This window comes from Puma concolor, chromosome F2, assembly GCF_028749965.1.
Source record: "Puma concolor isolate L17-30 chromosome F2, mPumCon1.1.hap2, whole genome shotgun sequence".
Lineage (NCBI taxonomy): Eukaryota > Metazoa > Chordata > Mammalia > Carnivora > Felidae > Puma > Puma concolor.
In genome coordinates this window covers 60,130,065-60,157,744 of record NC_141684.1, presented here as the reverse complement: position 1 = coordinate 60,157,744, position 27,680 = coordinate 60,130,065, and the positions used below count along the sequence as shown (strand labels likewise).

General features: G+C 40.0%; 1 protein-coding gene across 4 annotated transcripts in view; it reads right to left on the bottom strand.

Annotated features, from left to right (window-relative positions):
- Positions 1-143: 143 nt before the first annotated feature.
- Positions 144-27,680, bottom strand: part of JPH1 (junctophilin 1) — an 85,546-nt gene continuing 58,009 nt past the window's right edge. The window contains exons 3-6 of one of the 4 annotated variants that reach the window (XM_086695235.1): positions 25,759-25,877; positions 9,068-9,717; positions 2,624-2,719; positions 144-2,452 (exon numbers count right to left, since the gene is read on the bottom strand). In XM_086695235.1, the coding sequence (XP_086551361.1) occupies positions 2,639-2,719; positions 9,068-9,717; positions 25,759-25,877 (850 nt within the window). In that variant the 3' untranslated portion in view covers positions 144-2,452; positions 2,624-2,638. The remainder of the gene's footprint in view (positions 2,453-2,623; positions 2,720-9,067; positions 9,718-25,758; positions 25,878-27,680) is intronic. The other 3 variants (XM_086695237.1, XM_086695236.1, XM_025922784.2) reach the window with 3 other exon arrangements.

Here is a 27,680-nt window from a genome sequence, read left to right as displayed (position 1 = left end):
TATGAGTACCTCCTAACGATGTGGCTTCTCTGAGCATTTTACACCCCATTTCTATTGTTAATTTTTCAGCAGATCTTTCTTTTAATACAACCACCATCAAAAAATTCCACATAATTTACTCACAAAGGAAACACACCTGCAACTTTATTAATAACCAACTTTTTTTTTTATTAGAGCAGATACAGTTGTGAAAACTGTACATTATACATTTTGGTTTCAAGGATTATAAATAAAGGAACTCACAGGTAGGGAGTTCTTTTTCACAGCAAGAAACTTTAAATAAACAAGGTCATGTTTTATTAAGTACATTGGCAGACTTCATGTGCTGTCCAAAATGTAGAGTACAGTATAACAACCCATTAGAAAGAGCCTTTCATGTAAAATACAGCTGTGCACATTTTAGAAAAATACCAACAATTTGAGCTTTGTTTTTAAAAAAGCTTATAAATCATACACATATTTATAAATGGAACATGCTGACTTTATAAACATATCCTTTAGTTATCTGTTACCCATTATTTCCAAAGCATTACACGTTTTAAATAAACACTTAATAAGATTAAATATTTTGTTTTATTTTTTAAAAAAAATCCGCTTTCCCAGCATCAAGAGCTATGGGGTTAGGAAGGCGCAGTGAGTGTACGGAGACTGACACAGGAGCTGAAACGTTTCTTGGCTAAAAAAACGTACTTCCTAAATTTAAAAGTCAAAGCAAAATGTAAAAAATAAATAAATATACAAGTTGTAATTTTCATTTGCTCTCTTTCTGCTTTCTTCTTTATTCCATATCGGTCACACCCAGGATTCTCAATATATTGCACTTCTGCAAGAAACACCACTGGGTTACTGCCCTGCAGGGGACAAAGCATTCAGTCCACACCTGTGCTAACCTGTGAATTGTCTCTTCTGCATTGAAAAGGTAGCAAACAAGGTAACAAGAATCTGATTAAACCATGCAGACTGTGAAAAATATTTAGGAATAGCTAGCTCCTTCTCCACGATGTAATGTCTTAACAGAGATTTAAGATACCTTTCCTCCCCTGATTTCTTTTTAAATAATTATTTTTATAAAGACCACGTAGTGTCTCTAAGTAAGCATGCGTTTGAGTAATAAAGGATAAATTATAAAACAGCAAAAAAAAAAAATCAGATTATGTCAGAATAACAAAGGACTGCAAAAGACAAATATTTAAATAAAAACGTCTAAACCTTTAAAATGTGAAATAAAATTACGAAAGGACTTTGAAGGACACGAAAGGCATAAAATCGAGAAGCAGAGGTTTAACAAAGCTTTATGCTCTACCTGAATGTATTCAACAAAAATTTAAGTTGGAGGAAAAAAAAAAGATTAGAGCAGTTATTAATAGCATCTTGCTTAACTTTCATGGGAATTAACATAGTCACTGACAAGATTTTATTTGGTTGTAAAGTACGTCAGCAATGAAACTGAATCCTTTAAACACCGATTACTGCAATCCATGCAACACTTTGACTATACTTCTTAGAATTCTGTTGTCTTTCAGCTTTTAAAATTTAGCACCTCCTAAGTGCATAAATAATTCATCTCGGTAATGTTAAAAATATTTCAATTTTTTTCTTAGGAAGGTATAATGCCTTCACATCGCTAAATTTTAAACAGCCTGTTACAGGTTTTGGAAGACTGCATGACATGAAAACAATGATGTATTGCTATCGAAATGAACACATCTTCTCTAGAATTGTGTCGTTTCTTTTCCTTGAGATGCAACAAGTGTGTTTCATCCAGCCAGGACCACACGTTGTAGAGGACTATACATCCTACTTCAATAAACGGCAAAAATGAACATAGTCGTGCACAAGCCAACGAAACGTTCTCTCCCAGAACATTCCAGGAGATGTTAAAGCAGCAGGTCACGGCATAAGACTGGTGAGTGATGCTGCTACCTATTTCTTCCAATGAGACAGGAGTGAGCGTTGGAACTGTGGCCACAGCAACACAATCCTCCGACCGCATTCCTCGGGCAGTCGCTCGTTTCCCCAGCTCCCTACTAAAAACGTCCGATGGCAAAATAGTAAGGCAGCTGTTGACTTCCATCAAGAAAAAAAAAAAAATGCAGCTCCATACATTTCCAGTTTAGTCACACTCTGCTAGGACAGATGGAGTAGCCAATGCCAAGAACTTCGCCGGATGGGGCTGCTTCAGCAGATTTTAAAAAAGAATGATTATTAACTTTTGCTCTCCAACACGGCTGCTTGCTTCAGCTCCCAGAGGACCCCAAAGCCACAAAGCATTCCCAGGGGAACATGAACAGGTCCTCTGGCTGAATTTTCCAAGTGTCATCTCTTTCGCGATCCCATCCTAATTCCAAGCCTCCTTCCCTGAGTCTGAGTCTGACTGGGGTGTGCCATTTAAAGGGCTGATGATGCCACGGCAGGGAAGTGTGGGCTAACACCGCTAGTTGTCATGACTTCACTGAGGGGTCAAAACAGTTATATCATTAAGTAACTATGTTGAATCACATTCAGGCACAGCCAAAATGAAAGTGAAGGACAATATGCAGTTAAAAAAAAAAAAATAAATTTGAATATGGGAAAAGAACGTTAGAAACTGTGATTTTTATGTAGAAATTAAGGCTATTCTTACCTTTCCTAATTCCAATCAAGTTAGAAAGTGAACAAAAAGAATGGCCAACCCGATATTCAACAGCATGACAAGGACAATCATGACTGAATTAGGGCCCTGGAAATGAACAGAACAAAACAAGGCATAACATTTCCATGTTAACATCAATATGTAAACTAGCTCATAAAATCGATTACCAAAAATACAAAAAAACCCCGTTGCAGTAAATATGGCATGAACAAATGACAACAGCTCCAAAGAGTATAAACTAAAAATAGCAAAGCCGTATTTAGATGGAGCCGTCTCTGCACTTTCACTATGAAATGACTCCAGTCTTGATTTAATCTAAGAAAATGACTTACAAATAATCTCAACATTCACCTCAAAACATTCGACAACAGTCTGGGTGAGAGAGAGTTTGCCACACTGGGGTCAGGAACTAATGGAAAGTGGGCATGACTTTTTGTTAAGGCATAATTTAGATGAGAAAGAATTGTTTCTTCATGAAGGCAGTTGGAAAGTAAGAATAAGATCTTTAGGATACTGAGGCCTCTCGGGAAAAATTTAGGAAAACTCAAAATGAGGGTCCCTCTTTTTCCTGGTCGTATTTTTCGACACCACCACATCCTTGAAGCAAAAATTGCGAGCGGGAAGTTGAACACTTGCAGAAATTATTTTACAGGTCTAATTCTTTACGTCTTTTCTCACAGCCACAACATTTCAGAAATCAAGTTCTATTTGATGAACTGCAGACTCCTATTTTGATAAATAAGGCTACAACAAATACCAGTTAGCCAAGGTACCCAAACTTTGTTTACTTGTTTAAACAAAAAGCAACCTTATGACCCATCTTTTCAGAGCTGCTCATGCTTGGCCATTTTTGTTACAGAGACATGATCTTGGTATTTACTATTAAAATAGAGTCTAATTCTTAAGTAGTATTAAATGTGTTCTAAACTGGCTTTAGGTGGGTGGCGTCGCTATTTTAATTCTTATTTCACAGATGAGGACAGTTGTGTGATTTTTGGTGGGGGGTGTTAAGTAAGGAAGACTGGAACTGTCATTGGTCCACTGCTCATGTCACAAGGTCTAGAGCTTGGGTCATATACCCTTCTAGGAGGTTTCCTCTCCAGATGGGCCCACAACCTCAGAGGCAGAGGTCAGAGTGTCCTGGTTGTTGTCTATCCTGACACTTCATACTTTGTCACTTCTTGTTAAATTCTGTCTTTGTCCTAGACTGAGATCCACAGTGGCCCTGCATTGATCACCACTGTGTGCCCATGCATACGGATTGTCCAATTCATTCAGGTTTCCATTATGGACACCTACTATCATCTGGTACTTTTCCAGGTACTGTGGGTGTGGTAGTTGACCTTATGAATTCATCATCTTAAATGATGAACAGGGTGATTAGTAAAGTCAGGGTGGTTGAGAAAAGGAAGTAAACACGGGTTGAGATAGGGAGTATTAGGAAGAAGAAAAACCCTAGTTCCTAAACCCCAAGTAAACGGGAGGAAAAAGCAACATTTACTGCACGTCTTTATATACCAGGCAGTGGGCTAAGCATTTCTGGGTAGGTTATTTCTTCTTCACAGGTGATTAGGAGTTCCATTTCACAGAGCTCTGAGAGGGTAAGTTTCTTGCCCGAGGTTACTCATCCAGTTTAAACAAATTACAGAACTAAAATTAAACTTTGTCTACTTCAGAGCCCCCTTTTTCCCCCACATCCCTATTATAGCCACAGGACTTAGTTTAAAAATAATTAATTTCTAGGGGCGCCTGGGTGGCGCAGTCGGTTCAGCGTCCGACTTCAGCCAGGTCACGATCTCGCGGTCCGTGAGTTCGAGCCCCGCGTCGGGCTCTGGGCTGATGGCTCGGAGCCTGGAGCCTGTTTCCGATTCTGTGTCTCCCTCTCTCTCTGCCCCTCCCCCGTTCATGCTCTGTCTCTCTCTGTCCCAAAAATAAATAAAAAACGTTGAAAAAAAAAATAAAAAAAAAATTTCTAATCAAGTTCTTAAAAATGGCATTTTCATCTATACCCTATGATTTCATGGTAGCAGAAAAAAACCATCAAATCTTGATAGAATACAACTATTCTAGAAGAACAGTGGGTCCTAAGTTACTAGAAGGGTCCTAATCTATGTAACTCATCAATAATGATTAACCTAAAATGTATAATGTAAGAAAAATTTATACCTCAGAAAATAATTGAAATAATCTTTTAACATTGTAACTCAGCATGGAAATTAAGGAAATGCTATTACTATCACAAACTTTGATTAGATTTTGCTCAGGAGTATGTTAAGGAGTTTGGATTCACTTAACTCTTCTAAGTCAGTGGATTTAATTTATAATTCCCAAAGACCATGATATGAAAGGCAAGGAAAAGTATATGGGGTCAGAACAACATAATGTAGAGTTCAGTGTTTTATAGTGGTCCGAGGAAAAGCAGACTAACAGAGAAAGTGCCTTTGGTGAATCTAACTTCAAAAGTTTAAGGTGAGTCTGGACTTTTTACTTCCCATTTCATAAATCCGTACAAGTTCCCTGAATTTATCTTTTTGAATTGGATAGCATTTTTGGATGGGTACGTATGTATATATTGAACACCTAACATATATTTATTTATCCAACTAGGACAACTCCATTTATGAAGCCATTTTTAAAGATGACCCGGTAAAGAGATGAGGGTGAGCCAGGCATAAAAAGTTCAAACAGCAACCAGGTGGAAAATAAATTCTGGGATGCTATGTTTAATAGGTAGATATTGAGACATGACCTCTGTGTTCTTCAGATACCTAGGCTGGGCACGGGGTGGAAAGCTTTAAGGTGAAGTCTCATAAACATGACTGTGGTAGCCAGTTGTAGCTTAAAATAGCAAAATGAAAAAAAAAATCAGTCTTGCTTTTCAAGACTGACTGAAACAGGTGGAATAAAAGAAGCTGTAGCCGGCAAAGTGCAAGTCTTGATTGGAAGAACTTTCAGGCAGTTAGAAAAGAAAGTGTAGGACGGCAAAATGTGGAAAGAAGTTCTAGCTCAAGAAATTTACTGTTTTTCCTTCAAAAGACTATTCCTCTTTTAAAACTGTGAGAAATAGTCTGGTGAGCTACTACAGTTTATGTTAAATCTAAAACTTCTCTGAAAACGTGGAAAGCACACAATTTAGTATTAATAGCCAAGTTTTTACGTATTTACTGTTTTTAGGGTTTCAGCGTGTGTGTAACTTCAAGGGATGCCTTAAAGTTTTATAACAATTGAAAAGCAAGATTAGGTAAATTTCAAAATAGACTTGGAAGAGAGTAAATGGTAAGAAAAAGTGCAGGCAGTTCTCAGAAGGAGTCAAGATTCCTTCTTAGGAGAGCCCTTGCTGGTCTGTTTGATAAGGCTGTGAAGATGTCTCTCGTAGCTCCTACAAGTTGTCAATGTTGCAAAATCCTACAAAAATGTTGGTACCACACAGAACGGTTTCCCTGGGACATTAGTCCATGTGCAACCATGGCCCATAGGAGTCACATGTTTCCTGAGAAGGGATGCTAGAGTAATCCCTTGGCATCACCTCCCTTCTCTTATTTGCTTAGTGTCAGCCTGTGTCCCAGAAGATTTTCTCTATTTCTAGAAGATCAATATCCAGGGTGATCCTGAGAATGGGTCCAAATCTATTGGAATATTTGTGAACTATTTTATGCTTTAGCAACTACAGTGTTGAAACCGTAATAACCATTGTTTTTTGAGCACCTATCCAGGTGCTAGGCGCTGTGCTAAGAACTGTGGAAGGAAGCACTAACTCAATTAATCTCCTCAACAACACTATGATACCAGTGGAGAGGAGCAACTCACAGAACAGGTAGGAAACCTGCCCCAGGGCCCATGGCTGAGAAGCAACACAACTGGGATTTGAACTTAGAGAAAATCTGGCACCAGAGTCCACACCCTTAGCCACCAGCCTATACTGTCTCAGTCAACAGGCTGGTGACTAAAAGTCCAGATTCCAGTGTATCCAACCAGCCTAAAAATGGCGATTCTGACTCAAACCAGATCTCTCAGCTGCCCACCAGGAACACCGATTCAGTCTGATTTTCCGTCCAGTGTGTGCTTTATTGTGAATACTCCTATGAGCTTTCAAGTTATTTGTAAACCTCTAGCTTATACAGTGTCTATGTCAAAATTGTATGCACTATTCCTTTGTTCTAAAGGTGGTTCATTAACTACCTTTATGACGGTTTTAACTGTCAGGAAAACAGTCACCAGGAGTGTGAAAGGCAGCTTTCTGTTATTATCAGGAAAAGAAGGTTAATTGTTAAAATCTTCACAAGGAGGTGCCAAGGCACTCTTGACTTCTGGTTCCTGTCACGCACAGAGGCTGTGGAGTGCTAGGCCTCATGTACCTTAAGGTGTGGAAGGGATCCTAGAGACCGACCTACCCAGCTGGAGGGTGCCCAGCTACCTCCAAGAATCAGATGGTTCTGCACAGAAGTAAAAAAGATAACTTTTTCTAAACAAGGAAGTGGTGAGTTTATCACACACTAGTAACATTTTAAAGAAAGTTTACAAGACACTGTATATGGCCTTGCATTGTTTGAATTTCACCCTTGTAAGTCCGGAAAACCAGCACTAATAGAGTTAGTCTGTTTTGAAAACCATTTATCCCCATGGAGGATGACTCTCAGGAAGTTAACGCAGTTAATCTAATTTATATTTAGATGATTAAAAAGATGAGAACTGGTGTTTGTAAATATTAGCAAAATAAACCTAAGAAACATCAAAGGTAAGTTAATAAAAAAGATGAATTTCAATTTTTTAACATTGTTACTGTTTAATTGTAAACAGTTTAACCCTGTTAAACTTAACAGACAAAAGAAAAAAAAACTTACAGTGGTATTATATTCTTGTTGCCCAATTTATTAATCTGCACATTTACGGAAAAGTCTCAGAAATTACTAAGTATTGGGTCAGCTGTGGCTTCTTCCCTAAGCTACATTTAACAAGCAACACCTTTGTTCCAAAAAACATGTGACTAGGTCAAAAGATCAGTTGGTCAGCTTCCAGATTTTATAAACTCTAATTTGATAAAGTATGAATTCCTTATATCATTGAACAAATAAATCTCTACATGCTTATCAAATGACATTAGCAATAATATGGTTGAAGAATTAAAAACCTTAAGTGCTCCAGACTGACAATAAAACTAGCATTTACCAGGAAACTGAAATCTCTGACAAGTCAGAAGACCAAAGCAATTTTCTCAAGTAGTTGAAAAGAAAATGTTCTAGTTGCAAAGCCTGGCTAATTGAGTAAAATCCAAACTAAGTATTTAGGGGAATAATTTGCAATAGCTAGAAAAGATGTTCTTTTTTCTTTTTTTTTTTTTTTAATTTTTTTAATGTTTATTCATTTTTGAGAGACAGAGCATGAGCAGGGGAGGGGCAGAGGGAGACACAGAATCTAAAGCAGGCTCCAGGCTTCGAGCTGTCAGCACAGAGCCTGACGCAGGGCTTGAACCCACAGACCGCAAGATCATGACCTGAGCTGAAGTCGGATGCTTAACCAACTGAGCCACCCAGGCGCCCCAAAGATGCTGACTGGAGTAGCTTTTCCTACTCCTTCACTTTTAGTCTGTCTCTTTAGGTCTGAAGTGAGTCTCTTGTACGCATATACATACAGATAGGTCTTGTTTTCCATCCATTCCTTTATGTGTGTTGTGAGGGTCAAAGCAGGGCTAAGAACCTAGTGAATGGTAGTGGAAAAGCCTCTTCCCAGCCAGGGCTCCGAGAGGTGCTGGCCCTGGTCAGGGTCCCATGACTCCTTTCTTAGCTACAGTTAAGGACTACATGTTTGTGTTTCTCCAAAATTTGTATGTTGAAACCCTACTTCCCAATGTGACGGTATTTGGAGGGGAGCCCTTTGGGAGATGGGCCCTGGGTCATGAGGGTGGGGCCCTCACGAGAAGAGACACCACAGAGTATGCTATTTCTCTCTCTCTCAGCCATGTGAGGGTACGTACAGCAAGACGGTCTACGAACCAGGAATTGGGTTCTTGCCAGACATCAAGTCTATGGCACCTTGATCTTGGGACTCCCCAGCCTCCAGAATTACAAGAAAGAAATATTGTTTAAGCCATCTAGTTTATGGCATTTTTGTTACAGCAGCTCAAACTAAGTGACCACAAAACTTACCAAGAAGTGTGGGTAAAGGCTTGCTAACATGTGACGCACCAATAGCCCAGCTATCTGAATGATGTCTAAGGTGGGTGGCTGAGCCAGCAAGGAGGAATTTCTGCTCTGACAGTTCTTTGCTGTCTTAGGCTACAAAGATGCTAAGCTCTACCCTATACAGTCCTATGTTCATTCATCAGAACTTTCGTTAGCCGAGCTGTCATCGAGATGCAAGTTATCCTACGCCGCTACCAAAAGCGGTTCTTTTTGAAAAGAACCAAAAGAAAGAAAAAACACATCTTGCACAACTTACCGAATTGGCTTCTTTTTCCAAAGAAGGGCATGAATCGTTGCTTGCTGGATTCTTTGGTATAGCAAGTTCAGACTTCTTAGCTTTTGGCTCAGCTTTGCTTTCTTTGGCAACTGGTTTTGTCACAGATTTAGGGGGACTCCACTTGTTGGGTGATGGCTTGTGCACCAGCGCTGAGGAAGACTGGCTCGATCCTTCATCTTCCTCCACGTCTTCCGGGGGGTGCTGGGGGGCGTTCAGTTTCACGTAGTAGCCGTGGTACTGAGAATGCAGCTCCCCGTTACTGGGGTTAGGGATGTGGTGGCGGCCAGAGTACTTGGAAAGGGGCACCATGGCTCCCACCTCCTTTGTGGGAGGCTTTGACATCAAAGGCTTGTTGATGATGGCTGTCACCTGCTCATCAGCCACACTCCGTTTGTCTTGGTTGAGTCTTGCCCCTGAGCTAGGGTTCTGCTTCTTCGTGGGTTTCGGGGAGGAGGGCTGGGGAGAGTGGCTTTGTTTGGGACTTGCTTCAGGAGACCTGGGGGGTGTCGTGCCTTTGCGATAAAAATGAGGAGATTCCTTTGGTGTAGGTGGCTTTTCTGGTACTTTTTCTTCTGGATTTTCTTTAGCATCTACACCTTCCTGAAATCTCTGTTTGATATAATCTGGGCCTGGGGAAAAATTGACAACAGAAGGGAAGGTAATAAAATAAAAGCAAGGCGTAAAGGCTTGTTCCTTAGGGCTATCTATATGCATTTTTTGCTAGTCAGATTAGCCATTCCTCTTGTTTCTTTTCCTTTAAAAATATTGACAAGGCTTGGATTAAGCATGAGCACACTTCATTTCCCAGGGGAAAAGATTATTTGTTGCTGAAAACGTTAACATTTACCATTATTTATACTATTGTGATAGCTATAAAAGTTAAACAGTTCTGACTTCTCTAATAATTGGATCATTCCTGCCTGCTTGCAGAACACCGAGGTGAAATTCAGGTTGATGCAGCACTGGTGATAACACCAGAATTAATCTGCATATTCAAATTATGTGGCATAATTAGAACATAGAGTACATACTCTACTAAACAGACAAGAGTCCGTTTAGTATATTAAAATATTTAAATTATTTAATAAACTGACATTTAATAAAGCGTCTACTGCGTAAGTAAGAATAGAACCTGCAGGGGCGCCTGGGTGGCGCAGTCGGTTGGGCGTCCGACTTCAGCCAGGTCACGATCTCGCGGTCCGGGAGTTCGAGCCCCGCGTCAGGCTCTGGGCTGATGGCTCAGAGCCTGGAGCCTGTTTCCGATTCTGTGTCTCCCTCTCTCTCTGCCCCTCCCCTGTTCATGCTCTGTCTCTCTCTGTCCCAAAAATAAATAAATGTTGAAAAAAAAAAAAAAAAGAACCTGCAGATGACATTTTTAACGCAACTTCCTCAATGGGTCATTCAAACTTCCTGGAGTCTCTTCACAGGGGCTGTAAGCATTTTCTGTAAGCATTAAAGTCATGACAATGCAGTTGTTGTCTTTGACTCTGTAGTCCCAAGATTTTTTTTTTCTTTTTCTAAATACTTTAGGATTGTTTACAATAATCATGTTATTTTTACATATGGAAAAATCTGCCTTTCAAGAAAGTGTTGCTACTTGGACTTATTATTTTTGTTTTTTGCTTTCATTTGCATGGAGTATCTTCCTACTCTTTCCTTCATTTTCAGTCTACAGTGACTCTCTTGTAGGCATATAGATATAAATGGGTCTTATTTTCCATCCATCCCTTTACTCTGTCTTTTGGAGCATTTAGACTATTTAAGGTAATTATTGATAGATATGTACTTATAAAAAGCTGGGATAGCAATACTTACATCAGACAAAACAAAGACTGTAACAAGACACAAAGAAGGGCATGACATAATGATAAAGGGATCAATCCAACAAGAGGATATAACAATTGTAAACATCTATGCACCCATCACTGGAACACCTGAATACATAAAGCAAATATTAACAGATATTTATTTTCTGCCTGGATGATCTACCCAAGTGGGTGTTAGAGTCTCCTACTGTTATTACATTACTGTCATTTTATCCCTTTATAAGGGAACAGTGTCTTTGAATGATACATTAGACCAGATGGACTTAACAGATTATATACAGAACATACATTCTTTTCAAGTGCACATGGAACATTCTCTAGGCCAGATCACATGTTAGGCTGCAAAACAAATCTCAATAAATTTAAGAAGATTAAAATCCTAACTGACCATAACAGTGTGAAACCAGAAATTATAAGAAAAAAAAAAAAAAGGAAAAACCCACAAACATGTGGAGACTAAACAACATGCTACTAAACAACCAATGGGTCAACAAATAAAGAGGAAATAAAAAAATACACGGAGACAAATGAAAACAAAAACACAGTGATCTAAATCTTTGGGATACAGCAGAAGCACTTCTAAGAGGTAAATTTATAGCAATACAGGTTACCTCAAGAAAGATCTCAATACAGGTTAGCAATACAGGTTACAATACCTCAAGAAAGATCTCAATCTAACCTTATACTTAAAGGAACTAGAAAAATGGAATAAAGTCCAAAGTTGGTAGAAGGAAGGAAATAATAAGGATCAGAGCAGAAATAAAGGAAATAGCGAGTAAATGTACAACAGAAAAAAATCAAACAAAACTGATAAACATTTAGCCAGACTCCTAAGAAAAATGAAAGGAAAAAATAGAAATATAGGGGGAACAACCAGCACCACACAAATATGAAAGATTAAAAGAGACTAGTACAAAAAATTATATGCCAACAAATTGGATAATCTAGAAGAAATGGATAAATTCCTAAAAACATATAATCTTCCAAATCTGAATCAGGAATAAACAGAAAATCTTTTTTCAATGTTTGTTTATTTAGAGAGAGCTTGTGCACAAGCAGGGGAGGGGCAGAGAGAGAGGGAGAAAGAGAATCCCAAGCAGGCTTAGCGCAGAGTTCTATGCAGTGCTTCATCCCACGAACTGTGAGATCATGACCTGAGCTGAAATCAAGAGTTGGACACTTAACTGACTAAGCCACCCAGGTGCCCCAAGAAGAAATAGAAAGTCTGAACATATCAATTATTAGTAATGAAATTGAAATGGTAATCAAAAAACTCCCCAAAAATAAAGTCCAGGACTAGATGCATTCAAAAGGTGAATTCTACCAAATACTTAAAGAAGACTTAATACACAGTCTCCTCAAATTTTTCCAAAAAATAGAAGGGGAAGTAAAGCTTCCAAATTTATTCTACATGGCCAGCATTACCCTCATACCAAAACCAGACAAAGACATTACAAAAAAAATACAGGCCAAAAGATATGATGCATACAGATGCAAATACCCAACAAAACATCAGCAAACTTCATTTAACAATACATTAAATGAATCATTCACCATGAGCAACTGGGATTTATTCTGGGGGATGCAAGGATGATTCAATATTTGCAGATCAATCCATGTTATATACCACATTAACAAAATGAAGGATAAAAATTGTATGATCATCTCAATAGATGAAGAAAAAACATTTAACAAAATTCATCATTTACTCATAAGAACTGCCAACAAATGAGTTTAAAGGGATCATACCTCAACATAATAAAGGCCATATATGACAAGCCCATAGCTAACATCATATTCAGTGGTGAAAAACTAAGAGCTATTCTCTAAGATCAGAAATAAGTTAAGAATGTCCATCTTGCCCCTTCTATTGAACCTAGTTCTGGAAGTTCTAGTTATATCAATCAGATTAAGAAAAAGAATTAAAGGCATACAAATTGGTAACAGAGATATAAACTTACTATTTGCAAAAGACAAGATACTATATATAGAAAACCCTAAACACTCCACCAAAAAACTATTAGAACAAATGAATTCAGAAGTTGCAGGATACAAAATTAATATACAGAAATCTGTTGTATTTTTATATACTAATAATTTGTATAGAAACATTTAAAAAAAATTTTTTGTAATGTTTATTCAGTTTTTGAGAGAGAGAGAGAGAGAGAGAGAGAATTTGAAGCAGCTTCCAGCTTTAAGCTGTCAGCACAGAGCTCAAAGTGGGGCTCAAACTCACAAACCGCGAGATTGTGACCTGAACTGAAGTCGGACGTTTAACCGACTGGGCCACCCAGGCGCCCCTATTAACAATTTCTAACAAAGTGGCAGAAAGAAATTAAGAAAACAATTGCATTTATTTAAAAAAAAAATTTTTTTTTTTCAACGTTTATTTATTTTTGGGACAGAGAGAGACAGAGCATGAACGGGGGAGGGGCAGAGAGAGAGGGAGACACAGAATCGGAAACAGGCTCCAGGCTCTGAGCCATCAGCCCAGAGCCCGACGCGGGGCTCGAACTCACAGACCGTGAGATTGTGACCTGGCTGAAGTCGGACGCTTAACTGACTGCGCCACCCAGGCGCCCCAACAATTGCATTTACAAGTGCACCAAAAACATTGATTAAAGAAACTGATAACACAAGGGAAAGATATTCCATGCTCATGGGTGGGAAGAATTAATATTGTTAAAATAACCATACTATACAAAGCAATCTATAGAATCGATGCAATCCCTATCAAAATAACAATAGCATTTTTCACAGAACAAGAATAATCCTAAAATTTGTTCAGAACCACAGAAGACCTTGAATATTCAGCCAAAAACAATCCTGGAAAAGAACAAAGCTGGAGGTATCACAATTCCAGATTTTGAGATACACTACCAAAGCTATAGTAATCAAACAGTATTGTACTGGCACAAAAATATGTTACTGGAACAGAATAGAGAGCCCAGACATCCATGCTTATATGGTCAACTAATCTATGACAAAGGAGGCAAGAATATAGAGTAAGGAAAAGACAGTTCCTTCAATAAATGGCTGTTGGAAAAACTGGATGACTACAAGCAAAAGAATGAAACTAGACCATTTTCTTACACCATACACAAAAATAAAAACAGATTAAAGACCTAAATGTGAGACTTGAAACCATAAAGCTCCTAGAAGAAAACATTGGCAATAATCTGTTTGGCATCAGCCTCAGCCAACACTTTTCTAGGCAAGAGAAACAAAAGCAACAATAAACTATTGGGACTACACCAAAATAAAAAGCTTTTGCAAAGAAGAACAAATCAAAAAGGCAACCTACTAAAACTGGAAGAGGATACTTCCAAATGATATATCTAATGAGGGGTTAATGTCCAAAACATAGAAAGAACTTATGCAACTCAACTCCCCAAACACCACAATCTGATTGAAAAATGGGTAGAGGACCTGAACAGACATTTTCCCAAAGAAGACATACAGATGGCTAACAGACACTTGAAAAAATGCTCAGCAACACTAATCATTAGGGAAATGCAAATCAAATCCACAGTCACTTTACATCTTTCAGAATGGGTGGTATCAGAAAGACAAGAAGTAAGCATTGGTGAGAATGTGGAGAAAAAGGAACCGTTCCGCACTGTTGGTGGAAACATAAATTGGTGTAACCACTGTGGAAAACACTATGGAGGTTCCTCAAAAAATTAACAACAGAAATACCATATGATTCAGTAATTCCACTACTGGGTATTTACCCATAGAAAATGAAAATACTAATTTGAAAAGATATATGCACCTCTATGTTCACTGCAGCATTACTTACAATAACCAAGATATGGAAGCAACCCAAGTGTCCCTTGATAGATGAATCGATAAAAACGTCATATATATAAATACTGAAGTATTACTCAGCAATGAAAAATAAGATTTTTGACATTTGTGATAATATGGATGGACCTATAGGATATTATGCTAAGTGAAATAAGTCCACATGAAATACCACATGATTTCACTTACATGAGGAATCTAAAAAGCAAAACAAACAAAAAGCAGAAATAGCTTCATAAATATGGAGAACTAACTAATGGTTGCCAGAGGGGAGGAGGGTGTGGGAGGGGCAAAATGGGTGAAGGGGAGTGGGAGATACAGGTTCTTGTTGTGGATAATCAGCCACTCTCATCTCCTGAGGTGAAGTCAAGGTCACAGAGTGCAGGTGGCCCTTTTCTCTGCAAACAGGCAAGAGCTGACAACAGCATCTCTTGAGTAAGTAGGGAGAAACCACCCCACCAATTTGTTTACAGAAATTGGCATCTGTTCACTTTCCTTCCTGTCCTCCACTTCCATCCCTCACACCAAACTTAAAGGATTTACAGAGGAGCTTAAGAACAATTATCCTTAATACTTAAAATACATACTGTCCACTTAGACTTTTAATTGCTCTTCCTGTGCTGAGTAGTAACTTATTGTTATGAGACTATGTACTATTTATACAAGGTATTTCCCAAAGTTTAAAGCCTCACCAAAATCTTAGGAAGCAGGCATTATTATCCCAATCTGCTGATGTGAAAATAGCTATAGTAGCTAAAAACCTAAAATCACATAGCTCCTGTGTTTCCTTAAGACAAAATGTAATTCAACATATAATGTAGTATCTTAAGCCAAGAAATGACAATTCCCAAGGATCCACAATTACAGGTTATATTCAGGGGTGAAAACATAGCAAACAGCATTATCCCACTTTCCATCCTCCAGAAGTCTGAAGGATGCAAACTTCCCAAACAGGATAAAATCCTATGTCACCAATTGTGCTTTCTTCTCTAAACCTGATAAGCTCCCTCAAAGGCTACCACCCCTTTTAAACTTGGCAATTTTCGGGGTGCCTGGGTAGCTCAGTCAGTGAAGTGTCTGGCTCTTGATTTCAGCTCAGGTCATGATCTCATAGTTCGTGAGATCAAGCCCCACATGGGGAACTGTGCTTAGTGTGCTTGGGATTCTCTCTCCTAACTCTCTGCCCCTTCTCTCTCTCAAAATAAAATTAAAAAAAAATAAATAAATTTGGCAATTTTCTTTGAAAGTATGAATTCCTGGCCCAGAAAAGGTATCTCAGTGGAGCAAAGAGAAAGGGGGATCTGCAAATCCCTCAAAAGGTGAGATCTTCCTGTTTCTGAATTCTTTCTTGGTGCTGTGACCAGCACATACCTCCACCAAGAGAAAGAAGTGGCAGTGGCACCAGAAAGTGACCTTTCATCAACAGATTTGCCCCTATTTCAAAAAACCCATTAGGATCATTTACGCTGGTGTTTCATGGAGAAAGAACCTCATTTTTCTATGGCAGATTTATTTTTTTATAAAACCCCTCCTACCCTCCTGTGATAAGGGATATTATCTGATAGAGTTTGAGGCAGTGTGTTCCTTACATACTTTTTCTCTGACTCCTTATACTCAAAATTTCATCAGAGTTGGTTTTATATGTACTTCACTGTTATTCAATTTTTTTTTTTTTTTTTTTAATTTTTGGGACAGAGAGAGACAGAGCATGAACGGGGGAGGGGCAGAGAGAGAGGGAGACACAGAATCGGAAACAGGCTCCAGGCTCCGAGCCATCAGCCCAGAGCCTGACGCGGGGCTCGAACTCACAGACCGCGAGATCGTGACCTGGCTGAAGTCGGACGCTTAACCGACTGCGCCACCCAGGCGCCCCTCAATTTTACAGCATTACGGAAATAGAGAAATTACAAAGTACATTTATTTTTATTTTTATTTTTTTTTCAACGTTTATTTATTTTATTTTTGGGACAGAGAGAGACAGAGCATGAACAGGGGAGGGGCAAAGAGAGAGGGAGACACAGAATCGGAAACAGGCTCCAGGCTCTGAGCCATCAGCCCAGAGCCCGACGCGGGGCTCGAACTCCCGGACCGCGAGATCATGACCTGGCTGAAGTCGGACGCTTAACTGACTGCGCCACCCAGGCGCCCCTATTTTTATTTTTTTAATATTTTATTTATTTTTGAGAGAGAGAGAGAGAGAGGCAGAGGATGAGTGGGGGAGGGGCAGAGACAGAGGGGGAACAGAGGATCTGAAGCAGGCTCTGTGCTGATAACAGTGAGCTTCATGTGGGGCTCGAACTCATGAACCATGAGATCATGACCTGAACTGAAGTCAGATGCTCAACTAACTGAGTTGACTGGGTACTCAACACCCAGGTGTCCCACAGAGTTCTTTTAATGTCTTCAATCTAAGGGGTACAAGCAAAAGTTATTTTTGCAAATCTAAAGATCAAATCTAAAGTTAATATTTAACTTAAATAGCCATACAGAAGAGAGTGGAGAAAAAACAGACTCTGGCAAACACGATTGCTTATACATTCTTAAAGTTGTGAGGAAAAGATACAGAGTCACTGAACCATGAGAAATAAAGCTGTCACAAAGCCCATGTGCTTCATTTGGAAAATATGAGACCGTAACAGTGCAGCTTACAAATTTAGGATTTATCCAAATTTGTAAGGAAGAAATAAACTGTCACTATTTGCAGATAACATGATACTATATATAGAAAATCCTAAGGGGTCCACCAAAAAACTATCAGAACTAGTAAATGAATTCAGTTAAGTTGCAGGTTACACAATATACAGAAATATGTTGTGTTTCTATATACTAATAATGAAGTAGCAGAAAGAGAAATTAAGACAAGAATCACATTTACAACTGCATCAAAAAGAATAAAATACCTAGGGATAAATTTAAGCAAGGAAGTGAAAGACCTATATTCTGAAGATTATAAGACACTGAGGAAAGACACTGAAGGTGATACAAATGAAAAGATATCCCATGCTCATGGACTGGAAGAATTAGTATGATTAAAATGTCCATACTGCCCAAAGCAATCTACAGATCCCTATCAAAATACCAATAGTATTTTTCATAGAACTGGAATAGTCCTTAAATCTGTATGGAACCACAAAAGACTTCAAATAGCTAAAGCAATCTTGAAAAAACAAACAAACACCAGAGGCATCACAATCCCAGATTTCAAGCTATACTGCAAAGCTATATAGTAGGCAAAACAGTATGGTATAGGCACAACAAGAAACACATAGATCAAGGGAACCGAATAGAGAGCCCAGAATTGTACCTATGCTTATATGGTCAGTGTAGGATAAAGAAGGCAAGAATATACAATAAGGAAAAGACAGTCTGTTCAATAAATGGTGTTGGGGAAACTGGCCATCTACATGCAAAAGAATGAAACTGGATGACTGTCTTATACAAGACACAAAAATAAACTCAAAATGGTTTAAAGACCCAAACATCAGATCTGAAACTATAAAACTAATAAAACAGGCAGTAAGCTCTTGGGCATTGGCCTTAGCAAAGGTTTTCTAGATCTGTCTCCTGAGGCAAGGAAAACAAAAGCAAAAATAAAATATTGGGACTTCACCAAAATAAAAATCTTTTTCATAGAGAAAGAAACCATCAACAAAATGAAAAGGCAGCCTACTGAATGGGAGAAGATATTTCCATATGATATATCTGATTAAGGGGTTAATTTCCAAAATATATAAAGAACTCCTACAACTCAACACCAAAACCCCAAAATAATCTGATTAAAAAATGGGCAGAGGACCTGAACAAACATTTTTCCAAAGAGATATATAAATGGCCAACAGAAACACGAAAAGATGCTCAATATCACTAATGATCAAGGAAATGCAAATCAAAACCACAATGAGATGTCACCTCACACCAGTAGGAATAGCTAGCTAGTATCAAAAAGACAAGAAATAATAAATGTTGAAGGTATGGAGAAAAAGGAACCCTTGGGGTACTTGGGTGGCTTAGTTGGTTAATAAGCATCTGACTGTTGACTCTGGCTCAGGTCATTTCCTGGTTCGTGAATTCGAGCCCCACACTGGGCTCTGTGCTGACGGTACAGAGTCTGCTTGGGATTCTGTCTCCCTCTCTGCCCCTATCCTACTTGCTCTCTAGTTTTCTCTCTCTCTCTCTCTCTCTCTCTCTCTCTCTCAATAAATAAATAAATAAATAAATAAATAAATAAATAAATGGAACTCTTGTGCACTGTTGGTGGAAATGTAAATTGGTGCAGACACTGTGGAAAACAGTACAGACATTCGTCAAAAAATTAAAAGTAGAAATACCATACACTACAGTAGTAATCCCACTACTGGGTGTTTGCCACAAGAAAAGAGAAACACTAATTCAAAAAGTTTACTGTATGTTTACTGTAGCATTTACAATAGCCAAGATGTGGAAGTAACCCAAGTGTCCATTTATATATGAATCAGTAAGTAATATGTGGTACAAACACACACACAGAGGAATATTACTCAGCCATAAAAAAGAATAAGATCTTGCCATCTGTGACAACAATGGACAGACCTAGTGAGTATTTTGCTAAGTGAGGTAAGTCAGAGAAAGACAAATACCATATGATTTGACTTATATGTGGAATCTAAAAAACAACACACAAAAAAGAACAGAAATAGATTCATAAATCTATGAAAAGAACTGGTGGTTGAGAGGGCATTGGTGAGATAGGTGAAGGGGATTAAGAGGTAAAAACTAAATAAATCAAGGGGATGGAAATGACGGCACAGGGAATATAGTCAATATTATAGTAACACTGTAATAACTTTGATGGTAACTACACTTAAGGTGAGGCTTGCAGAATGCATAGGATGGTCATATCAATCACAGTGTTGTACACCTGACACGAACACTGTATGTCAAGTTTATGACAAAAAAAATTACTAGAGTGGTGGACGTACATTCTAGGGCCTACTTTACATCTTAAAAAAATTCTCAACTTTACTATGCATTCATAAATGGCTAGGTAAGAAAATAAATGTACTGTAAAGCAGTGGCTCCCTATTCGCTGCCTATCAGAGGCACCTGGGATATGATTCCCAGAGACTTTGAATAACTATGAAGTGCAGCCTTGAAATCTTGATGTTTCACAAATGCTCCAGGTGATTCTAATGTACCCAGATACAGCCATTTAACAGCATGCCAAAAAAAAACCCAAAACAAACAAAAAAAAACATTGACTAGAGATGGACCTAACTCCAGCCTTACATGATTACATCCAGCTGGCAATGGTTCCAACATGGTGTAGTCATGTGGAGACTGGCCAGGAAGGAGGATATACAGTTAGATTTTCTAGAGTGAAATCAAATGCTTTTTTAAACAAGACATATAATGCAGAGGACAGAAGTTTTTCCTGGACTATCTTCTTGGAAGGCATGTGTTGCGCTTGCTACTTGTTCTGTGGAGTAATGTGTGTCAGGCAGGGCCACACCAGCGACACAGGATTGAGGAGCCACAGTAGTTCATTAAAAAGACTGGTCAGGGGGCACCTGAGTGGCTCAGTCGGTTAAATGTCCAACTTCGGCTCAGGTCATGATCGCATGGTTCGTGAGTTCGAGCCCTATATTGGGCTCTGTGCTGACACAGCTCAGAGCCTGGAGCCTGCTTTGAATTCTGTGTCTCCGTCTCTCTCTGCCCCTCCCCTGCTCATGCTTTGTTTCTCTAAAATAAATAAACATTAAAAAAAATTAAAAAAAGACTTGTCAGAATATTTCCAGGAAGGAAAATTAGGATACATGTAGATAGTTGTTGCAGTAAGCATTTTCATCTATTTTTACAGACCGTATCTATGAATCCTGAGGGACTCTTCCCCCACCCCAGGGATTCATATGAGGAAGAAGTCAGATACAGGCCACACGACATCAAACAACATTCAGCACGTGTCATCCACCAACACTGAGAGGTTACTTGCTACAGTTGGCATGGAGGCCCTGAACAGATACGGCAGATGGTAACAGCAGGGTATGCACCTAGTTCCTAACAGGTGAGCTGTGGATGGCTGGGTATGGGCAGAAGCAGTGCCATGAAGATTCCCCCAAACAAATGCCTGCAAGGACCGGGCGGATAGCAAATGCTTTATGGCAACGTCAGAAGTCATTAAATAGAAATCAGATATTTTCTATGGAGACTGCCAATCAGTAAAGATTGGAAGATTCTAAACAGATTACATAAGTGGTAGCAGGATTACTTTTATATTCTATGTGGAAAGAACACCCGTTTCCTACAGGACTTCAGAGTCCCATCCTTAAAAACACTGCTACTTCTTTGAACGTAGCCATGGCGCTCTTGTCTGCAGGCTGTGGTACGTCCATTCCGCTGCCTTGCGCAGGGCTGGCTCTTAGCACATGCTTGTGGAACCGAACATACTGAAATGAGTAAGCGGTAAGAATAACCAAACTCATGAATTATTAATTTCATGTCAACTAATAGATCATTTTTAAAATATTTGAGAGAGAGAGAGAAAGAACACACAAGCAGGGGGAGGGGGAGAGACAGGAGAGAGAGTACCAAGCAGGCGCTGTGCTGTCAGCACAGAGCCCGACATGGGGCTCGAACTCATGAACGATGAGATCATGAACCAAGCCAAAATCAAGAGTCAGATGCTTAACTGACTGAGCCATCCAGGCATCCTGTATTTCCCTTTTGCTATGAAAACAGTTACTCTGAATTCTGGGTTTTGGAAAGTGAGTTTAGAAGTCATCTGTTTCAGGATACTTCCCTTTTCTTAACCAAAAATACTACATATTAATGATAAGCATAGACCATTAAATAATGAAAATATGCTTTGATTTCTAAAGATTTATCATTCATACCACAAACGTGACCTTAGTTTAACCCTGGCTCATAATAACCTAAAGACTTCACTTTTACTTTAAATAATGTACAGAGTGTATGTGTGTGCACATACATGCTATTATGGACTGAATGTATGTATCTCCCGCAATTCATATGCTGAAACTCCAACCCCCAATGTGTTCGTATTTGGAGGTGCGGCTTTTGGGAGGTAAGTAGGTTTACATTAGGTTATGAAGGTGAGACCTTCATGATAGTATTAATGCCCTTATTATTATTATTATTATTATTATTATCATTATTATTATTTTTGGTTTATTTATTTGGAGAAAGGGACAGGAGAACATGGGCAGGGAAGGGGCAGAAAGAGAGGGAGACAGCATTCCAAGCAAGCTCCACACAGTCAGCATTGAAGCTCCACGTGGGGCTCAACCCCATGAACCACAAGATCATGACCTGAGATGAAATCAAGAGTCAGACACTCAACTGACGGATCCACCCAGGCACCCCAGTGCCCTTATTAAAGAGGAAGAGAAACCACAGTTCTCTCTCTCTGCATACACATGTACCCAGGAAAGGCCATGTGAAGAGAGGGAGAAGAAGGCCATCTGTAAGCCAGGTCGATGGCTCTCTACCAGAACCCAACCATACTGGCACTGTGATCTTGGACTTCCAGTTTCCAGAACTGTGAGAAATAAATGTCTGTTGCTTAAGCCACCCAGTCTGTGGTATTTTACTTTGTTATAGCAGCCGGGCTGACTAATACACATGCTTAAACACAGGAAGGCAAAACTTGCTGAGGATGTTGCCTAGGGAATAAGCTGGCAATCTCTTAAGAGGGCTCAAAGCAAATATGTTTACCACGTTCTGGGGCAGTGTTTTTCAGTCTTTTTTTAGCCCAGTCACTCCCACAATTGATAAAAATATAAGTTTTACACCTTACTTAATATCACTTGGAATTAAAAACAAAGTAAGCATCTTGATGGAAAGGAAATGGAAACAGTGGGACAAAGAACCACCACATAGTTTCCCAGTCATCCTCCCCTCCACTTCCCTAGCAGTCATGCAAAATCTCATCTCAGCTTTCCTGGCTTAGAAACCCAATTTCATCAGCACTTTGAAGTAGAGCCATCCCCTGGGGCAGAATCACATCACCAGAGCTCACAATCCTGATGTATAACACCAGAAGGTCAAGTCATTAGTTCACAATGGGCAATGTAAACATGACACAGGCCAAGGGGCTTACACCGGAACGCCAGTGCATGCTGTTCCTGATGGTAGACCTCCATGACAAGCTCACCCGAAATGAGAAGGTTACAGTGAGCGTGGACTCAGGACAAGACGCATGAGATCAATCAAATATCTATAGGCATCAGGCTGAGCAGGGCTGATGCATCCATTTCCCCAGTCAGATGATCTTGCCAATAAGGCCATACACGGTTGGCCACAGTTCCCTGCATCCTGCCCCATAACACAAACGTCCCTGCCAGTTCCACTGCAATACTCCAAGGTTCTGGCCACAGCTTCTCTGTCCTCTGGACAGTGTTTGGGTGGGCTTTGCCAATTTTTGCCTCTGTGGCTTCTTTTTTTTTTTTTTTTCTACACTACTTTGGGTGGCCAATTGTTTAGATGTTTTAATACACTTAGGTTACAAAGAAATCTTGCTGTAATACAGCTGTGCTATTACTTATGCTCACTTTGTATATCTTTGTGCAGCATCACAGGCTCATTTTAAAATTTCACTCTCAGAGGGAAGTCTCATTTCTGAGTTCCTGGGGGATGCCTTGCTGTGCCGCTCACACATGACAGTGTAGGTTTCTGTGTGTGTACACGTGCAATTATCTACACGTACATTCACATACCTCCACAGGTATGCTTTCTGTTACTCATTAGAACTTAACCCTTTGAGTGACAAAGCCATCCCACATGCTCCTATTTTCCCCTTAGTTTTTAACTGAACTGTAGAATAATGTGGTTTTGAACTAAAAGCATTCAGCTTAACTAAGATGGTAAATATCTGAAAATACTGCCTGCTCCTGAGAAAGTGTTCAAAGTGTAAGCTACAACAGACCTCCTTTATTCCAGGGCCAACAGCTTCTATGTACGACAAATGCGTTTCAAACAATGGAAATATTTATATCTAAGATATGTGAATTAAATGAGCAGCCTGACTTAGAAAAAGGACTTGAAAGCCCTTTTAGAAATGTCTATCTGATTTGATCACCCTATAAATGCAGAGTGGAAAGCCTGAGTTATGCTCCCTTGAGAAGATCAATAATACTTAGTACAGAAAAGGCTTTCTATCCAGCTGCTGAAGGAAGAGTTGGCTATGGGTCAAAGGGGATTGCAGCCTTCCCCTTAGCTCTTGTCTCCAATAGACCCGTTGTCATCTCGTGCTACTGTGATGTATTCATTACTGATGGACAACTTGCGTGTATGAAGCTGGCATGTTAGCTCCGAGGCTGGAATTACATTTTCCCACAATATTTTTTTTCCCTCCAATGCTTTTATGCCATAAAAGGCTTTTAAAACCATTTAGTCTGGGCAACTGAGATGACCTTCAGTATCATTTACCTCTTGGTAACACCTAACAGAAATCTATTGGGACGCTATTCCCTGGGAGAATTAACAACAGACAACAATACTAAGTTTGTCTGCTTTCCAAGTAGCTCCAGCCCAGGGCTCCTCCATGAAGCGGAACTAGCTCCTGACTGCTGAGCTGCTTCCCAATGGCAGTGTCACTGGGGAGGGCAAAGGACGGTCCCTCCTGGGTGGGTGAACTCTGTCTGCAGCTCTCACACCAACAGGTAGTGACTGACGTACTTAGGCACTAGAGAAGTGTGAGTTCATTTCACACCAGAACATAGTTTATTCCTAGCAGCGGTCACTGCAATGAGCAGAGTTTCCCTTTCTTAGAAATATATGCATGTATTAAATGGCTGAAATCTCACCCAGAGGTTTAAAAAGGAGGCACATGAAAGAAAACCCCCACGACTGTGGTTGTCTCCCTGGAGGTGAACTACTACAGAAGGTACTCTGGCAGCCCTAGCGCTCAGCGGCTAGACTGGGCCCCCCTCCATTCTCCTAGAAGAACAGGGTCTTCTCAACCCAGCCTTTTACCCGGTCCTCATTCTTCGTAGGAAAAAAAAAATCACCATGTCCCTCATTCTCATTCCTCCATCCTTTATTACAGCCAAGTTTGTAGCTTTGGTATGCATCTTGTTATTCTGTGCACTTGGACCTGCCTTGTTCATTTAGTTACGGTGCCCTGTGGGCTCCAGGATTCTAGGACGTTTATTGGAAGCAAACATGGATTGAACACCTGTGTTGTGCAGGGTGCTTGTTTTCCAGCTTAACAGAAACCAGTGTGGAAAGATTCTTTACCAAGAAACTATAAATTGTGATACTAAGAAATTTAAAGCATTGATTTTGATCCCTTCATCTAGAAATCTGTTGCCCCTCAATCACTAGGGAGCTGTGGGTTCTAAAACAATGAAGAAACATATATAAAAAAGAGGCAAGCATTATAGAAAGGGATAGAAACAATCTACTACGAAACCACTAAAAGGGACTTAAATATTTAAACCTACTGCAAATATTCGTATATTGCTATTTTAAGACATTTGGGAGATAGATGATCTGGATTGATTTTTTTTGAGGTTATTTTAATTTCTTCTACTATGACCTGGAATTTCCTCTTAATCTGTGCAAATTAACCTGTTTTTAAGTGATTTACTTCCTTACCTAACCACAGTCCTTTGAACTTTAGTTCAAGTATATTAAAAAAATTAGTCACAGTAGTTACTAGCTCATTTCTTTACTACTGCTAATGGTATTGTTATACGTGCCTCTTATTTTGGAGTATTTGTTACAACATCTGCAGTGGTCACTAACATACTAACACCGTTTCTTAGAATCAGATGCTTCTTTTAGGTTCCCATTTCATTTACTGCTGTCAGCTCCAAGTTTGTGGCCTAGGAGTCGGGAGGCAGGAAGGGAGAGACACTGGGCAATAAGCCAAATCTCCAGCACTAACACTCAGACTTCAAATACTTAGGACTTTTTGTACCTACTTGTTCTGTAGTACTGCTGGTATTCACGAGGCATAGACCTTTAAGGAGGAAAAAAAAAAAAAAGGAAACCAGAGGCAATACCCCTACCTCTCCCATCACTGGACAACAGTCTCACCTGGTTGGTAGAAGTCCGGCGACAGCTCCCTGGCCACAGCTCTTGCGATGTCACACTCCTGGCGGGCAGCCTGAGCTGCCTGGTCAGCGGCGTCAGCTTTCGCTCGTGCGTGTGCGGTCCTACACGGAGCACAAAGGGCGAGTCAGCAAGGGCGGCACCTTGTTAATCACACAGGGACATGCAAGCTGTCTGCGGTCTGGGGAGAAAAATGCTGTGATCGTGGTCACACGCCTCCAACTGCAAGTTTTATGGTCATATTGTGAGAGATCAATGACGACGACATGGATGAAACCACCCGTATATTGCTTCAGTCCTTTCAAGGGAAATGAAAAGGGTGAGCAAGTTCTGTGCAGCTTGATGCAAAGCCTGGTTTTCAAAACACGGGATCAAATCTCCTGCTGACTCCTGCTGACTGATCAAATCTCCCCTGCTCCAAACCATGGAGAGTAGAGTTAGAGCTTATGAATATATAGTGTTCATGAATTTAATTTCCTATGGTAGAATCAAAATAAGAATTTGATCGACAAGGGTCTGCCCGATAGCATGCTGGAAAAGTAATTCTGGAAAAAAGTCGTAAAACTCTTTACTTGTGGCACTGATTACCGTGGTATAAATACTCCCTCCTTGACCAACTGAAGCGACCAATGTGATGTCACTGAATGTGTAGCTGGGGAGACACGCACACAATGGGCTCTCACCAGCCTGTAGAAGCAGAGCACAGAATGTGCTCTTAGGAATGTGCTCTGGAGGTTCTAAGGAGCCCATTTAACTTTATGTAGGTTTTTGTGTGAAACAAGGAGACAGAGTTGGGGAGGAAGAAACAGATGTCTTTCAATCTTCTACCTGCCCCTTGGCCCATCCTCAACTGACAAAACCTCTTCTCTTTCCAGAGGACTAGGGTGAGGGAGAAGGCAGCTGGGTAGAGAATGGCGGGGGTGGGGTGGGGTGGGGTTCTTATGGCAAGGCAGGAGAACTGATGTCCACCTGCCCAAGCAGAGAGGATTTAGAGGGCAAGACGGGGAACTCTGGGTCATCTCCTTCCAAAGATCTTGTCCAGTTAGTATTTAGATGATAGTCATGGGCATCTATTTCTTAGAATTCTGTTAACCTTCCATCCTATTTTACTAGCACCAGGCAGGGCTGTAGATAACTAGTAGTAAAAGCTAAATGGAAGTCTGAAAGAGGTGCTTGTGCTTATTTCAGAAACAGCAGGAGACGAAAAGTTGGGAAATAGCATTGTGCCCTAGCAGTTCTTAGTGGGGAAAACGCAGGTGGCAGCTGGTGCAGGCCAGCTGGGACTAGCTGCAGGAAGGACGTGGGGAAGATGGGGTCTGACCTGAGACGGGGGTGGGGGCTCACTGGCAGGAGGTCCCGTTCTCAAATTCTCCAACTACCTCCTCTCATTCTGTGTCCTCAGGGGACCCCTCACTCCTCCGCAGGACTTAGCGAAGCTTGGAGGCTGGCTGTACTAGGATGTAAGCTTCCCAAAGACTGGGATTTTACATTTCTGGTTCTCTGCTAGATTCTCAATGTGTACAACACTGCCTAGCACACAGGGTTTATTGGGGGCTCATTTTATGAATAAAGGATTGAATGATGCTTCCTTAGGAACATCTGGGTAGTTGCTTAAAAATGAACAGATTGACACAACCATAAAGCCAGTAAGAAGATCAGTGGTGGCCAAGGCTTCAGGGCAAAAGTGGGGGAGGAATGAAGAGGTGGAACACAGGAGAAACTGAGGGCAATGAAACTACTCTGTATGACATGTGACATTACGCATGTGTCAAAACCCACTAAAGAAGAGTGAGCTCTAACGTCAACTATGGACTTTAGATAATATGTCAATACTGGTTCAACCGTACCAAATGTACTTCTCCTGCAAGATGTTAATAATAGGGGAAACTGTGGGTGTGGGGAGAGGA